General features: G+C 42.1%; 1 protein-coding gene across 1 annotated transcript; it reads left to right on the top strand.

The window, feature by feature from the left end:
• Positions 1-1596: 1596 nt before the first annotated feature.
• Positions 1597-16918, top strand: LOC130889745 (all-trans-retinol dehydrogenase [NAD(+)] ADH4). Its single transcript, XM_057793659.1, has 9 exons — positions 1597-1614; positions 3747-3848; positions 5160-5298; positions 6610-6697; positions 7990-8221; positions 9937-10197; positions 13415-13544; positions 14495-14633; positions 16837-16918. Exons 1-9 carry the CDS (start codon positions 1597-1599, stop codon positions 16859-16861), a joined length of 1134 nt encoding a protein of 377 aa, XP_057649642.1. The 3' UTR covers positions 16862-16918.
• The last annotated feature ends 766 nt before the right edge of the window (positions 16919-17684 follow it).

Genomic DNA, 17684 nt, shown 5'->3' on the forward strand with positions numbered 1-17684 from the left:
TAATAACAAGCAGAGCAACCTGAGTCCAGAACACCAAACTACTGATCCTCAGCGACGGTCAGGGAAACAAAGATCACACAGAATCACGTATCCTGTGCACCACCATAGATCAGGTTTAAGTCTGGTGACTCTGAGCCTGAGTCTCCACACCCTGTCACTCAGAGGTCCAGTCAGTTTGTAAACATGAGTTGCTCTGTTCCCAGAGCAGCCAAAGAGTGGTCGTCAGGATAGAATCAGAAGATACAGCGAGACTACAGAGGCAAAGCTAGCCAGCTGTGGAACAGGACTTTAAAGTAAAACACAACAGGGGGAACTTGGGAGACAGCGAACTCTTCTACTCACCCTCTGGAGTGATGGATATGTGATTTTTACACTGGTCTAAGGTCATAAACTTAAAGATAAAATATAATTTTGAAAAGTTGAGTTGGTCGTCAGTTGGAGACGTCCCTTTTCCCAAAGAGCCATCATGTGTTAGTTACTCTGCCCCTCAGCACCAGCGCTCAGAGCCCCAGGGCAGGCAGGCTCTAAGCACTGGTCCTCGGGGGCTGTGGCACTGCTGTCTGTGGAGGACACTGTGAGACCCAGAGCCACTGGGACTGTGTTCAGGTTCCACACATCCAGAGGGACAGTGAGAGTTGTTCCCCAATAGTGACTACATGGCTTCCTGATCATAGCAGTTGAAAGGGACTCTGGCAGCTTTTGAGCCAGTGGCTTTTGAGCACCCTTACCAAAAGTGTTTCTGTGTCCGAACGGTCAGTGTTGCCTTGTTAGCACGGGCTGGCTCTATCAGCCTTGGATGTCCCATAAGCATCTGTGCAGCAGGGGTCGTGGAAAGAACTTTTATGTAGCCACTGAATCTCCATGAGCAAAAATAAAAAACAAAACAACAGGGGTAAAAGGAGGTGCATAAATTATACAACATTTACAATTACAATACAATCATACAATTATACAATTGATACAACAAAATACTCAACAGTAAGAAAAATAAACTGCAGCTAAAGGCACTGGGGATGGCTTCAAGCATGACTCAGCAACTAAGGCCACTCTTCCAGAGGACCTGGGATCAATTCCTAGAATCTAAATGGCAGCTCACAACTCTCTGTAATTCCAATTCTACGAACTTTGATAAGCTCTCTGGCTTCCATGGTGACCGAGTATACATGTAATACACAGACACAAATGCAGCCAAAACACCCATATACATGAAATAAATAATAAGTGCAAGGAAATTATCAGGCTGTAAAAGAGAAGAGTGGGGAAGAGGGAAGCTCCAGAGCAACTGAAACAACTTTACTAAGTGGTTATCTGTGACTCGGCTTTATACAATTGATGCACTTTTCTCTATTCGATATATTGTAATAAAAGATAAGAAAATAACTAATTAAAAGAACTCTTGGTGCCAGCTTGGAGCGATGAGTTTGTAGATGACCTATGACAGTACAAATGTCACAGGAGGAGTCAGGCAGGGCTGTGATCGGACAACCAGCCAGCAGGAATGCTATTTATTCAGTTCTCAGCACAGGACACAGAGCATTCTGGGTAGAGGTGAAAGACCAGTCAGAAAGACACTTCCAAAGCAAGCTTCCCGAGGAAATGGGCACCAAGGGAAAAGTAAGTAAACAACCTGTATCTACATTTAGCTTCTGCTTCTGTTGGGTCTCTGTACATTTGCTGAAGATGCTGCCCCCCAGGTTACAGTCAAGGCACAGCAAATTAAAGCCAACTAAAGGGAGAGGAACAGTCCAGAAGCTAGAAATTGGTTCTAAGAAAAAGCAACTCTGGATTTGCTGAAGTCTTCTTAGGTACTCACACATTATTTAAATGGGGGTGAAATCAAGTTATCTCTGCTCTAAGCATCAATGCAGCGTATGTATTTATAGCATGGGAATGAATGGGACAAGGTAGATTACAAGATGCTGTGTATATGATCCCATGTGAGGACATCCGAGGGCTTGGAGAAAGAAATATAAGGAGAAAGAAAGTAATAAAAGTTTGCACTCCCACCAGCAGTGGAGGAGTGTTCCTTTACCCCACATCCTCTCCAGCATAAGTTGTCATTAGTGTTTTTGATCTTGGCCATTCTTACAGGTGTAAGATGGAATCTCAGAGTTGTTTTTTTTTCTTTTTATTTATTTATTAATTAATTAATTAATTTAATTATTAAAGATTTCTGCCTCTTCCCCGCCACCACCTCCCATTTCCCCCCCCAATCAAGTCTTCCTCCCTCCTCAGCCCAAAGAGCAATCAGGTTTCCCTGCCCTGTGGGAGGTCCAAGGACCACCCACCTCCATCCAGGTCTATTAAGGTGAGCATCCAAACTACCTAGGCTCCCACAAAGCCATTACGTACAATAGGATCAAAAACCCATTGCCATTGTTCTTGGGTTCTCAGTAGTCATTGCCCGCTATGTTCAGCGAGTCCGGTTTTGTCCCATGCTTTTTCAGACCCCGGCCAGCTGGCCTTGGTGAGTTCCCGATAGAACATCCCCATTGCTTCAGTGTGTGGGTGCACCCCTCGCGGTCCTGAGTTCCTTGCTCATGTTTTCTCTCCTTCTGCTCCTCCTTTGGATCGTGAGACTTCAGTCCAGTGCTCCAATGTTGGTCTCTGTCTCTGTCTTCTTTGCATTTCTCTGATGGCTAAGGATGTTGAGCATTTCCTTAAGTGTCTTTCAGACATTTGAGATTTGTCTGTTGAGAGTTCTCTGTTTAGGTCTGTAATCCATTTTTTATGGGTTACTTGTTCTTTTGATATCAAGTTTCTTGAGTTTCTTTGTATATTTTGGAGATCAGTCCTCTGCCCGATGTAGGGTTAGTGAAGATCTTTTCCCAATCTGTAGGCTGGAGTTTTGTCTTGTTGACCATGTCCTTTGCTTTACAGAAGCTTCTCAGTTTCAGGATGTCCCATATATTAATTGTTTCTCTCAGTGTCTGTGTTACTAGGTTATGTTTAAGAAGTGGTCTCCTGCTGGGTGGTGGTGGCGCACACCTTTAATCCCAGCACTTGGGAGACAGAGGCAGACAGATCTCTTGAGTTCAAGGCCAGCCTGGTCTACAAGAGCTAGTTCCAGGACAGGCACCAAAACCTACAAAGAAACCCTGTCTCGAAAATCAAAAAGGACTCCAGTGCCAGTATGTTCAAGTGTACTTCCCACTTTCTGGAAGAGAACAATTTTTATTTAACTTACATTCTACTGATAAATTGACTGTGTAAGCCTCACTTCCCAGATTTTCTTTTCCTTACAATCTGGAGACTTTAATCAATCACAAGTTAGTGCATTTAGGATGGGATTTTCTTCTCTAACAGTTCTAGAATGACAGGAATACCTGTTGGTTCAATGACCACACTCTAGCAGCAAATCATACCTATGCTAATGACAGGCTCAGGTATTTTAGAGCTGGTTACAAATGCGCACTGAGCATCTACCAAAACTTTAAGCCTTATAATTATATATCTTCTTTGCTACAGAGATAAATATGTAGGCATGGTATTAGGGTAAATCTTCATATATCTGTTTCTTCAAAAGATAAAAATTACAATGGCTATAGCATATAAATTAACTTATGCTAAGAAATCATCTCCTGAAGATAATATAGGTATACATGCATCTAGTCACAAACCCCTTCTTCATATAATCATGGCACTGGCCTGTTTGGACAAAATCCCCTTATTCTATCTTTCCCTCCCTCCTCTCAACCACAATTCTCCCTCTCACCTATCTTCTCTCTCCCTCCTCTCTCTTGCAGGTTATTACATGCAAGGCAGCCATTGCCTGGGAAACAGGCAGTCCCCTTTGCATTGAAGAAGTTGAAGTATCTCCCCCTAGGGCTCATGAAGTTCGAATTCAGGTAAGTAGGGATTTTAGCAGGGCAGTACAGACATGTCCCTAAACTAAACACTGATTTTCCCTTATGGGCAGCTATATTTTTAGAGCCAAATTTAAAAATAAGCATTATCACGTGTCTTAGAGTTTCTATTGCTGTGAAGAGGCACCATGACCACAGCAACACTTATAAAGGAAGACATTTAATTGTGATGGCTCGCTTACAGTTCAGAGGCTCCATCCATTATCATCATGGCAGGAAGCAAGTCAGCATGCAAGCAGACACAATGCTAGAGAAGAAGCTGTGAGTTCTTACATCTTAACTCACAGGCAACAGGAAGTGGTCTGAGACAACTGGGAGTGGCTTGAGCATACATGAGACCTCAAACCCTGCCTCTACAGTGATACACTTCCTCCAACAAGGTCACACCTATTCCAACAAAGACACATTTCCTAATAGTGTCACTCCCTTTGGGGATCGTTGTCTTTCAAACTACCACAGCATGCTTTTGTACAGTGGGCTTGAAATTTAATTCAACTACTTTAATATTGACAATAACCCTAAGAATCAGCAAAGGCAAAGTAACTTAGCTTTGGATTAGAATTAGGTTTTCTTTTTGTTTTCCAAATGCTAATTATAGGAAAGTGACATTCTTAAAAAGGGAGAGAGGGCTCCAAAGCCACAGAGAAACCCTGTCTGGAAAAAAAAAAGGGGGGGGGGGAGAGAGGGAAGTAGGCCCAAAGCAAAGGAGGCCGAGGACTTGGAGAGCCACCCTGGACCACAGAGGTCATGGGTGCCAAGAGGAGGGATTAGGGCTGGGTCAAGTAGAGCAGACCCATTAACAGCAAGTCCGAAGTTATCCATTTTCCCTCTGGACCAACCTATCACAGGTTTGTCTGTGAGGATGCATAAAGAAGCCTCATGCACAAATCTGAAGAATCACCCGGGAAGAGAGATTTGGACATAGTTTCTCTTTACTACAAGAGATTTATTACCTTCACTTCATTTCAGGCAGTCTCCACACAATAGAACAAGTGGTGTAGACCTATGTTCTCCCCACTGCCTGGTGTGCTTTCTCTCATCCCTCTTCCCTGGGATTTTTCCTCTCCTAGATACAGTATCACCAATACTGTTTCTTTTTTCCAGCAACAAGAAAATTAGAAAACTAAGCTTGATTCCAAGAAGAAAAGAATATAGCCTAGTAATTGTAAAAGTCCCCTTTTTTCAAAATGTAATTCTTTTACTGAATAGTAGGACTGCTATAATGCTTCAAGACACCATGGGGCCTAAGAACACAGCTACAGAATGACAACTCTAGTCGGTCTTGCTTTGTAGGTAATCGCCATGTGTGTGTGTCCTACTGACATCAATGCTACCAATCCTAAGAAGAAAGCTCTCTTCCCGGTCGTCCTTGGCCATGAGTGTGCAGGAATTGTAGAAAGCGTTGGGCCAGGAGTCACCAACTTCAAGCCAGGTATTTCACCTTCTGATTTCAGTGAACTAGAAGTTCCCAGCCTTCCCTGGAAAGACTCCTCACAACTAATGGCCTGTGTTTTTGTGCTGTCTGGGCTCCCCTTACAGAGTTCACCTTTCCCAAAGGAACACTGACACAAATAATCTGTCATGGCATAATAAGGAAGCAGAATATTTGAAACCAGAACAGGCTAATAAAATCCTGGAAATGCAGCCACTTTAATCACACAAACAGAGAAACTGTCCTATAAAGCAAAGCTACAGGGTTAGTGTAAACTGAAGCTTCCATGGTTCACAAATACTTCCTGCATATGAAATGGAAATTTACTTTGTGGTTATGTAAAGAGGGAAAGCTTGGAGGAGGCTTAAGGGGAAAGCATCACATGTTAGTTTAAGTGTCACTTTGGAGGTTCATAAGATAAAACATAATACCCTGAAGCAAGCCAGTGGCTCATCATATTTTACAACAGTGTATACTTGTCATTTTCCATGTGAGGGTTGATGAGCCATATCACCCCTCCATCCAAACTTGGAAACATATTAGTATTTTCCATTCCCAGCATAAGCACAGAAACAGATTGCTCCCTCAAACCTGCATCCTTGAAGGTGTGACCAGTGTCCACCTTTAGACCTGACTGTCATTTACTGGCTGTGTGATTAGACTTGTAGTTTTTCTAAATGATAGCTGTGAGAAGTAAAATAATAACATTAGTGATATTTGGGCTCCCACACACTCACTGCCGATCACATGTTAATTACCACCATGTTGGTCATCACAGAACCAAATAGGAACTGGATGAAGAGCTAGAAGATATGGGATTTAAAAGTGAATCAGAAGGTTGCAACATGGGCTGTGATATAAAGTCTATGCTCGACTTCTAGCCTACCATGTCCTCTCTCCTCTGTCCTACAAGGATGCTCTCTACTCCACACAGGGTGCTTGGGAAGGCAGTAAGCAAGAGTCAACACAGAAATGTCAGTGAACAGGTACCCAGCCAGAACTCTGCACCTGTTAGCACCAGTACAGGTGCTGAGCAGATTAAGAAAGAAAAAAAAAGTGCAATACTTGAAAGAACCCACAAAGTTCTATTTTACTGAAATAGTATATTCTTGTTGAATATAAAATGTACACTATAAAAAAAAAGTGGTGTTTGCCACTGATTTATCTGAGAGCAAGTTTTCTTAGGGCTGGGGATCAAGCCTGAGACCTTGCATAAATAGGCAAGTTCTCTGCCACCAATCACATCCTAGCTGTGCTTCAGAAACTACAGTTGCACCTTAGGGACCTTCTAACTATGGCCTTTCTTTCTAGGTGACAAAGTAATTCCATTCTTTGCACCACAGTGTAAAAAGTGCAAATTCTGTTTGAGCCCTCTTACAAACCTCTGCGGGAAACTCCGGTAAGTCCCCTTCACAGTTAACAGGAGTGTAAGTAGGCAGAAATGTCTCAGACACACTAGCCAAACATACATGGAGGTAGAAAGATAAGAACCTTACACTTACTAATTCTTCTTCTATGTGACTAGAAGACATTGTTCCAGACACACAGGAAGAGAAACACACTAAAATGTTCAGTCACATGGCTTATAAGAACAATAAAAACCATAGAATGACCTTCAGCGAAAGAATAGGTTTATCTACTGCTAGACAGTGGCGCAATGAAATACCATATGATGAAAACAGATAGACTTAAAATACACACACTAGCCTAATTTTGCACATATGTTAAGGGAAAGAAGCAAAATGCTAAAGGACATACTTTCTGTATCACAGAAAGACAGTACCAGAATTTATGGTTACATGTGTATGTAACAAAAGTATAAACACATCACTGGAACAATAAATTCCAAGTTCAAATTGTATCTACTTCTAGGGGAGTGAGCGTGAATATGTAGGAGCACATCAGCTTACTCCAGGCCCATGCAGCTTCAGGTACTGAACCCGAGTTTTTCCACAGACACTGTGACTCAACAGTTGTGAATCTTGCTCACCTCGGACTGATTTTATTGAGACCACAGAAAGATGTATTTGTCCTGAATGCTGATTGAAGCATGTTATTTAGGAAGTTAAAGCCTGGGCTGGAGGGATAGCTCAGCAGTTAAAAGTGGTCACTAGTATTGCAGAGGACTCAGTTACCAGCATCTGCATAGTGGCATACCAGCAACACTCAAAAGGAGGGAAAATCTATGGGACTGACGACTCCAGTTTTCCACAAGGAAATTACAATATGGGGGTAATTAAAAAGACATCTTAACAAAATACAGTACGCCAATGTGCTGGGATGTCTCGATACAGATGAACACGTGTGATGCGGGAGACAAGGTGCGCACTGTGGAGGGGGTGGCAGGTGAAACGTGACAGACTGGTCAGGACTTGACAGTTAGCTAAGCTGGAAGGTCACTGGAATGCATGAAGGGGCATTTTACTAGCCTAGTTTTAGTTTTACTTGAACTTTCTGTCAGAAAAAAAAAATATGACTTAGCAATAGAGCCCTTAAAAGAGCTCCTGACACACAGAAAACATTCAACAGAAGTTTGTTGGCATTCACTCTAACATAGTTCAAAGATAGTATGTATGGATGTGAAAAATACCACATTATTTTCCCAACTTTTCCATTGGATCCCAGAAAACATTCATGACAAACATATGATATCCAATATTTCTTCTTCACCAAGTCCTTTTCTTTTTCTAGGAACTTTAAATGTCCCAATATTGATCAAGAGCTCATGGAAGACAGAACTAGCAGATTCACCTGCAAAGGGAAGCCAATTTACCATTTCATGGGAGTCAGCTCATTCTCTCAGTACACTGTGGTTTCGGAAGCCAATCTTGCTAGAGTGGATGACGAGGCAAACCTGGAGAGAGTTTGTCTGATTGGATGTGGGTTCTCATCCGGCTACGGGGCTGCCATCAACACTGCCAAGGTACAGCATTAAATGCCATGCAGTCTGCAAACAGAGGTTACTGGGAGACAATGTTTTATGTAGGAGATGGAATTGTCTTCACAATCTGGCCACATTGCTTATTGCCACTATAAATTAGCTATATCATTCACTGCCCCTGTGATTTTTTTTCCACGTACTGGGGATTGAACCCAAGGCCCTGAACCTGCTAGGAAAATGCCGTACCAATGAGCTACATCTCCAGTTCAGCCTCTCTGATTTTATGCGGGCTATTATATGTCTCTAAATAATCATATCAATAGTTGTGAGCATATTGTTATATTGCATATTAAGCTTCATATAGATGTGCCCTGATTTAAATACAGCTCACTTAAACATGACCTCTAAACATGAATGCTCACCCGTGGACAACAACTGCAGAAACCCCACCTATCTCCATTTAGTCACCCAGCTTTCCCCTGGTTCCGTAGATTATTCTCCCTCAATCAATAAGAATTTACCCATCCCCTATCCCTTTGTGGTTTCAAGAGAGTCTGTTCTTGCAAGATGTGTTCCTGGGATCCTATTAGAATTTGGACACTCTTGCAAGGCTCACTAGGATACAAACAAAGAGACAAGATAGTTTTTTTTTTAAAAAAAAAAAAAAGCTTTCTTAGGTGGATACCTCAGACATCCCTGAAGCACTTCAGCAGAGAAGCCCCCTCTCTCCCTGCTGACTCCACTAGATACATTAGATACAAGTGAGTCTATACTACTGATGGAGTCAATTGGCCACCAGCTCAATGATACCCTGTTTCAAAACCAAACTAAGAAAGAGAGGGGTGGGTTATAAATTACTGTGCCTGGTATAAGAAAAACAAAACAGTACCGATTTCTGACTGAAGAATCAAGAACAGTTTCATGGAGAGAATGCTGTTTATGCCAGGCCTAGATGGGTAGGATTTATTTTAATTTAAGGAAACAGGATGGAAAGTACACTGGCTGGACTCAGGAGGAAGATACTAAGTCACAAGGAGAGAAGAGTGCCACCATATAGGGCTGTAGTGAGAAATAATAGAAATGAAACTAAAAAGTAAACAGGGGTCATCAAAAATTTACCAAGTATGGTATCTCATGCCTGAACTATAGAGCACTGCAGAGGCCTAAGCAAGATTGTCTCAAGTTCAAGGTCACTGTAGCCAAAGAGTGAAAATATGTCTCCAACAAGTAAGTGATCATCATTCAGTTCCATGCAAAGATAGTCAGACTTCATCCCACCTAAAAAAAGTGACAAGTTGGAATAATCAAGTGTATCCACTAACACTTGTAGAAATATTAATGGTTATTCAAAAACAACTGTGCAGCAAAATAAGGTCCATTAGAACCACAGATGCCAATTCACTTCACCTCTGACCCAGCTTCAATGGGAAGACAACACCTTCGGAATGTGTGTGCTTTTTAATTGGTTCCTAACATCACTGAAGGGCAACGTGAAATAAGAATTCTTTCCACTTGGGTTTGCTCCTTATGAACTGATATGCTAATGGCTCTTCAATAAGTTTACAACTTTTGGTAGGAATGCTTCTGCCTTCACACTGGCAGGTTTTCACCACTGGATACATCGTAGCTTTATAACAGGCATTTTTTAATGTCTCTGTCTGAGTCATCACTCCCCCCCACCACACCCCCACCCCGTGAGAGACAAAGCTGAGAGAGAGCATCGGCTTTCAGCCACTCTGTACTTCTCCCGCCTGCAGGTCACCCCTGGTTCCACCTGTGCTGTCTTTGGCCTGGGCTGTGTTGGCCTTTCTGCCGTAATCGGGTGTAAAGCAGCAGGCGCCTCCAGGATCATAGCTGTTGACATCAACAGTGAGAAGTTTCCCAGAGCCAAGGTCCTGGGAGCCACTGACTGCCTTAACCCCAAAGACCTAGATAAACCCGTCCAGGATGTCATCACGGAACTGACCAACGGAGGTGTGGATTTCTCCCTGGACTGTGCGGGAACAGCTCAGACCTTGGTATGTGGATTTCTCAGCCCGTCCTCAGTCCTTGCATCTCACTTCTAATATGCTCTTTAATTACCAGCTAATAAGGGAAAGCGAGCCATGTTTCTAGCAGTAGATGTCCTTAATATTAATATTTTCAAAAGCCAGAAAGAAAAGAACTGTGAGCCACAAATCGAGAGCCACACTGTCCATCAAAGCTTCCTGCTGCGGCCTCTACGTCAGTCTGTTTTTGTTCTATAATGAACTACCTGGGCTTTTGATGCTGACCAAAAGAAAAGGTTTCTTTTGCTTATATTTTGGAAGCTGAAAAAAATCTAAACAGCACAGGGCCAACATGGGTAAGACTCTCCTCTTTGCGGCACCCCACATGAGTGGGATTCCGGTGGGAGTGCATCTGTCTACTAGGCTATTAAAGATCCCACCAGTTATCAACATGGCCACGCAGAAGACCAACATATGAGTCCTTCAAGGACATGGTCAGAACAAGTCTCAGTCACAGCACTTCCCAAATGCCAGTGTGGTCTGTGAGCTCAGGCCTCCAAGACAACAGCCATGCCACTTGCTTGCACGTTTGCTCTTTTGAGATCTCTTCTTAGGAAGAAAACAATAGTTTCAAATTTTGTTTTCCACGATGACTCCAATTAGTTCTCACAGGTAACCTGGGGGTTCCTTATTTTTACGTAGCTAGGGAACTTCCCCACCTCCATCAGGTCCAATAAAAAAAGGGGATGGACCACACCCATCACAGACAGATCATCTCTATAGTTTTCAACTAGGGGTGCCCAGATTTGTTCTTCAGTAAATAATCACATAGTTTGCATTTTCTTTTTTTGCTTTGTTTTGGTTTTGGTTTTGATTTTCAAGACAAGGTTTCTCTGTGTTGCCCTGGCTATCCTGGAACTCACTTTGTAGACTAGGCTGGCCTCAAACTCACAGAGATCCGCCTGCCTCCCAAGTGCTGGGATTAAAGGCATGCGCCACCATCGCCCAGCTGTACTTTCTTAAGATACCGATTTTATTTTTGTTTGTGGATAAAATGACCAAAGAATTTATCATTTAACTTATCCACCTTTTTTCTTCTTGTTTCACTAATGTGGGTGAGAAGCAGCTGCGATGTTTCCCATGTGAGTGACACAGTCATGCACCCTGGTTCCTAACCCTGCTCTTCCATACGGCTAGAAGGGGTAAAAGCTGTAAAGATGCACTTTGTGCTGTTTCCTTCCCTGGGTCTTACATGACCAGTGCATTCTCTGGAACATAACGGAGCCAGGAAGAAAGCAATTCCGTCCTGACAGGCTCTAGCACGTGGTAAAAGCTGGTACACATTGACAGCTACTGAAGACAGCACACATTCAAGGCTTCTTATCTGTGCTGTGCTCTGTGTTCTAGGCTTCCCACCCTTATCTGTGCTGTGCTCTGTGTTCTAGGCTTCCCACCCTTATCTGTGCTGTGCTCTGTATTCTAGGCTTCCCACCCTGCAGTCTACTGAGGACAGCACACATTCAAGGCTTCTTATCTGTGCTGTGCTCTGTATTCTAGGCTTCCCACCCTGCAGTCTACTGAGGACAGCACACATTTAAGGCTTCTTATCTGTGCTGTGCTCTGTATTCTAGGCTTCCCACCCTTATCTGCGCTGTGCTCTGTATTCTAGGCTTCCCACCCTGCAGTCTGCTGAGGACAGCACACATTCAAGGCTTCTTATCTATGCTGTGCTCTGTATTCTAGGCTTCCCACCCTGCAGTCTGCTGAGGACAACACACATTCAAGGCTTCTTATCTGTGCTGTGCTCTGTATTCTAGGCTTCCCACCCTGCAGTCTGCTGAGCTCCATGTCCATTCTGCACATCCCACAGCTCAGTTTTCACAGTGAAAGGCAGCTTAGCGGCCGCAGTTTTTCATTATGATAGCTAGCATTAGACTTCATCCTATTTAGGGTTTCTATTGCTGTGATGAAACACCATGACGAAACACCGTGGGGAGGAAAAAGCCTTTTTGGACAACACTTCTACATCGTAGTCCATCATTGAATGAAGCCAGGACAGACACTCACACAGGGCAAGAACCTGGAGGCAGGAGCTGACGCAGTGTTCAGCAATGTGAAACCAGCAAAGATTTTTGTAAAAGTATCACCTCAAAAGTTCAAAATCAAGTTGGCCACAAAGGACGTGAACCAAGTTTGCACGTGTCTTCTCTCTGAGACTCATGAGATCTAAAATGTTTATCTGTTTGCCTTGTGGCTTTCTACATAGAATGACTTCCACACTGAAACTTGTATTTTCAGTTCTTAGCATTTCTACATGAACACCAGATTTACAATGTTGTCTGTCTCAGTCAATGGTTGGCGTATATCTCCATCTCTTGGGCTGCTCTTCCACATGGAGGGAGACCCAGAAACCAAGGAAGTTCAAACCCATGGCCTCACAATCTCAACAAAAGACAGACCTTACAGGCAGGATTTATCCTAACTGTAGGCTATATCAGGGAAATGCAGGGAAACAAAGTAGTATTTTCTAGCATTTTTTTTGCTCAATTTTAAACAGCATTTCTCCCAATTTATTCTACTTTTAAATCTAAATATTTAATGTGTGCCTCATTTCTCAGGCTCTATGGAATCACTCACTAGCTCTCTCTTCATACTTTTCAATAGTTTGATCCCAGACCCCAGGAACATCTTATATTTTAGTAAATGTTTGTGGTAGATTGTCAAACCATTACTGATTAAAGTTTATGCTCTACAGATTCTTCTTAATTCCATGTTCATGTTCCTCAGTATGCATGTTATACTTTGCAGGCTCAGCCAAACAATGGCATTCGTACAAGGTAAAACATGTCCCATTTCCTTTTGATATCTTTTTGATGGTTAAAATGATTTTTTAAGCCAGTTATGGTAGCACATGCTTTTAATCCCAGCACCGGGGAGACAGAGGCAGGTGGGTCTCTGAGTTTGACAGCAGTCTGGTCTACAGAGCAAGTTTCAGGACAGTGAGGGCTACACAGAGAATTCCTGTCTTGAAATAAAAACAAGGAAGAGCTGTTTGTGTAGGTTTCACATTAACAGAACACTAGAGCAGAGCCTCAAGGGTCAATCAGATGATGTGATGACCTCCTTAACATAGCCTCTTGGGTTACTGACAACTCGTACAAAATTTCCCTGAGTACTGTACACAGGCACACCAGAGTTCATGTTTAGACCTCTGTTTGCCCAGGTAATCTTTTGTTTGACATTGCAGAAAGCAGCGGTAGATTGCACGACATTCGGCTGGGGATCGTGTACTGTGGTTGGAGCAAAGGTTGATGAGATGAGTATACCCACTGTGGACATGATAATGGGCCGATCTATAAAAGGAACATTCTTTGGTGGTCAGTTTTTTTTTTCATAGTTTTTTTTATTTTTCTCACTATTATATAAAATTATGAAAGATTATTGAATTTTGAAAAGAAAAATCATTGGTATAAATACTGAGTATACAAAAACTACTCCAGCATTTGAAAAGTAAATGAGGTTTGCATGGAAATATGACTACAACTTGCAAATTGAAATCCAGCTTAAGTAGGTGGGCTTAGCAGTACAAGCCTGTAATCCCAGTACTGAAGAGAATGACGCAGATGGATCTTAAGTCTGAGGCAAGCCTTCATATGCTGAGTTGAAGGCCTACCTGAGCTGCACAACAAGAACCTATCTCAAAAGAAAATGGAAAAATTGGTTGAAATGAGATAATCAGTTGAAAGAAACAAATTTTAGTCTAATTAAGATAATTCTTAGCTAGCATGGATAATAATCTTGATTTTTTTCTTATGAAGAAAAACCTTATTCTTTATTTATTACTTATTTTGGTTTTTCAAGATAGGGTTTCTCTTTGTAGCCTGACTGTCCTGGAACTCACTCTGCAGACCAGGCTGGCCTTGTACTCAGAGATCTGCCTAACTCTGCCTCCCAAGTGCTGGGATTAAAGATGTGTGCCACTACTTCCTGGCAAAGAAAATTTTTTAAATATAATAAATCCATAAAATTAAAGGTGGAGCAAAGTTCAAGCTTAATGTATTTAAAGCAACCCAAACCTGACCTAGTAATCTCTTCAACAAGCACACTTATCTAGATTTAAATAACAAAAGGACAATAAACTAGAAGGGGACCAGCAGGAGGTGGACCAGGTGACAAGAGAGAAACCTCGGGGAGAGCAGATATTAACAAAGTATATTTTGTACAAGTATGAATTCCAGAAAGATGCCTTTAAATGAGAAAAATTAAAACTATTTCAGTACTTCAGGTGACAAGCCTTTCTTTATATGGCACTGTGGCTAAATTGCAGGCTGGAAAAGTGTGGATTCTGTGCCCCACCTGGTTACTGCCTACAAGAATAAGCAGTTCGATCTGGACATACTGGTGACCCATACCCTACCTTTCGACAAAATCAATGAGGCAATCGGCCTGATGAACCAGGGAAAAAGGTAAACAGCCAAGTCTGTGACTGAGTGGTTTAGAAATCCTTTATGATCTTTTTATTTATGACTTTTTATTTTATGTGTACATGTGTGTATGTGTGTGCATGCACCCTGTGCATGTAGGTGCTTGAGGAAGTCATGATAGGATGTCAGATGCCCTGGAACTAGTTTGCAGGCATTTGTGAGCCACCTGATGTGTATGCTGGGAACTGAACCTGGCTCCTCTGCAAGATCATCAAATGCTCCTACCCAGTAAACAATCTTCCAACCCAAAACTTTATGGTTTTTATTGAAACCAACAACTAACTGATGTCTCTTCTGACTCTACATCAAAATCACCAGATCAAATAACAGCCATTTGGGAAAAAGAAAGGCTTCCATTTCTGCAATACAGTGTTATACACTATACGGTATACAGTAGCGGCATAAACAGATACATGTTTTCCCTTTCACAAACAACAGTTAGCTCAAGCCAGTTGTTCCTTAGAAGGAGAGATTTCTATCATAGAACATCGGTTCCTCTGGTTCAGTGTGCCTAAGTCTAGAATCGTTTTCTGTGATTTGACAAAGGACCTTCATGGTCAGAGCCCTGGGCAACCACTGAGATGTGAGCAGAGAGAGGCAGATATCAGGTATGTATAGAACTTCAGCTCTCTCTGCCTTGGCTTGTCCTGGGGCTCCTGTAAGATCCCTTTGCCTGACAACTTTAGATGCACTATGTCTCAGTATTGGTTCCGAAATATTCATTTATAGCAATGCTCCAAATGAAAGATTCCTAGAGGCTGGAGACTGGGCAATACTGGGATTAATTATTTTAGTTAATTTACAGCCTATATTTAAAAAAGAAATAGGGCAAAGAACTTAAGAGATGTGGCAAAGAAGAGGCAGGATAACTAACGTGTTGGGCCCTAAACTAAAGTGAAAGCGATGGGAGTTGGAAGCAGAAAATAAGCATTGCAGGAAGAGAAAGGGGGTCCATGGGGTAAGAACCCTGGTTATTTCATGGAGAAGAAATGGGAGAAAATATCCCACTGACATGTACTGTCCCAATATGCAAATACGTCAGGCACAGCATATCAAAAAAGTTCAGAAAAGAGAAAAAAAATGGTTATTTTTAAAGTTAATTACGTAAACCTAGTAGATAAGCCCCTTGTAAATCTGAATGTTCCTACAGGATTTCTCAAGTCAGGAATTGGGTTGGGAGGCCTGAGAACCTGGGGTTCATAGCTCCTCTACTGCAACCCCTTTCTCCCGAAGTTCTCAGTCACAGAATGCATCCACAAGAAATGCTAAGTGGTAGTAGCCAAGTGGAAATGTCATGCTGCATTGTTAGCAGAAGGACGAACCTCCCATATTCCACAAGGAATTCCTAAGCAATTAGAGGATGAGCAGAAGCTTGGGTATAGGTCTTCCTAAGGTGACTTTCATACTCCCTCACCGGTCCTGAGGGAATCGCCTATCTATCTCCCAATGGACAAGTGGCCTTCACCACACGGGCACAGGAATCCTATGAGAGGGGAAGTCTTCCTGTCTTCCCAACTCCATAGATGAAGAGGAGGTAAGGGAAAGCACACCGTACACATAACTTCCGTTTCCCGGGTAAAGGACATATTTAGGCACGGCACCTGCATATGCAACATTCTTCAGCTGCCGCTGTGGGGTCCGTGACAGGGTTCTGTCCTTGTTTACACACATGGGGTGACTCGGGAATGCCATCGGAGTTTTCAGAGAGCAGCCAGCAAGCGCATCAACCTCTCTCTCCTCTGATGTCCTACTTTGCCAGAGTGGCGTCTTCCCATGCTAACGCCTCATTCCCCAGCTGGTATGCCTTAATTCCTGACAGCACCACCAGCAGCAAGGGCCTCCCTCTGTCGGGTCAAAATTCCACTGTCCCCCCGTCTGTCAGTACTGCCACAAATATTATCAACGCCGTGAATGGAGGAAGGTGACAAAAGAGAAGAAATGATTCTTAACGGTGTGGCATCTAGCAGGGAGGAGTGGGACAGAGGGGAGGGGGAATCTGACCAGAGCACACTGTGCACACGCCTTCAGTGTCAGAATGAACCCCACTGTTGCACATAAATAGGATATGTTAGTAGCACATATTTATCTAAAGATCAAACTCTGAAGTGAAAAGAAAAACAACCTGTGTACTTTGGATAAATGTTCATATAAATAGTATTTATTGTTTTATTGTTATTATTATCAGCATCCGAATAATCCTGACCTTTTGAAGATAGAGAAGCAATCTGGAATGTTATCTGATTGGACCTGAGCCTGTCTGGTTGGCTTGCTACTTCACACGATGAGCCAAAGACAACTAGGAGTTGAAACACAAGTCTGCACTTTGTACCTCAACATAAGTTAACTATAAATGATATGCCAAGTGTGCCTGTAAAATATATTCAGGTTTCCTATATGAAATAATCGATGGTGGGTCTGTGGTTCACAGGCACATTGCTGGCTTAGCACATGTGGAAAAATAAGTGGATGAAGGAATGAAAAGATACCTGACGTATGTATAAATAGAATTATATGTTCAGGAATTGTTTAAAACTATTTTTCAGAAGTGGGAGTTGGAAATGAAAAAATAAATAAATAGGCCTGGCTATATATCTGTAACTTCTGAAGCTGGGGGATGAGCCCATGGAATTCCTTACACTGCTCTCTTCACTTTCTTCTATGTCGACAGCATTCCACAATAAAGAGACTTTTTTACTGCAAAAAACATAATACACACATGTGTGTATATATAAAATATTATTATCTTATTTCTGTGTTCTAATAAACTATAAGCTAATCTTAACAGATACTAATTTCCTTTTTAACGTGTTCATTTCTTATCTCTTAGCCCCATTTTAAAATCATTCACTATAATTGTAAGTAATGGGATATCAAAATCTACATAAAAGAAAATGTTTAAAAGAAAAAATACATCTATACTCTTAATTTCTCTCTATAAAATAACTGTCCTTTTGCCTGATAATTGTAATACATTATATTTTGTGCTTTGCTGGACAATAAACAGTAACTGGCACAAGCTGATACTCTTTCCTA

The sequence above is a fragment of the Chionomys nivalis genome, chromosome 18, assembly GCF_950005125.1.
Source record: "Chionomys nivalis chromosome 18, mChiNiv1.1, whole genome shotgun sequence".
Lineage (NCBI taxonomy): Eukaryota > Metazoa > Chordata > Mammalia > Rodentia > Cricetidae > Chionomys > Chionomys nivalis.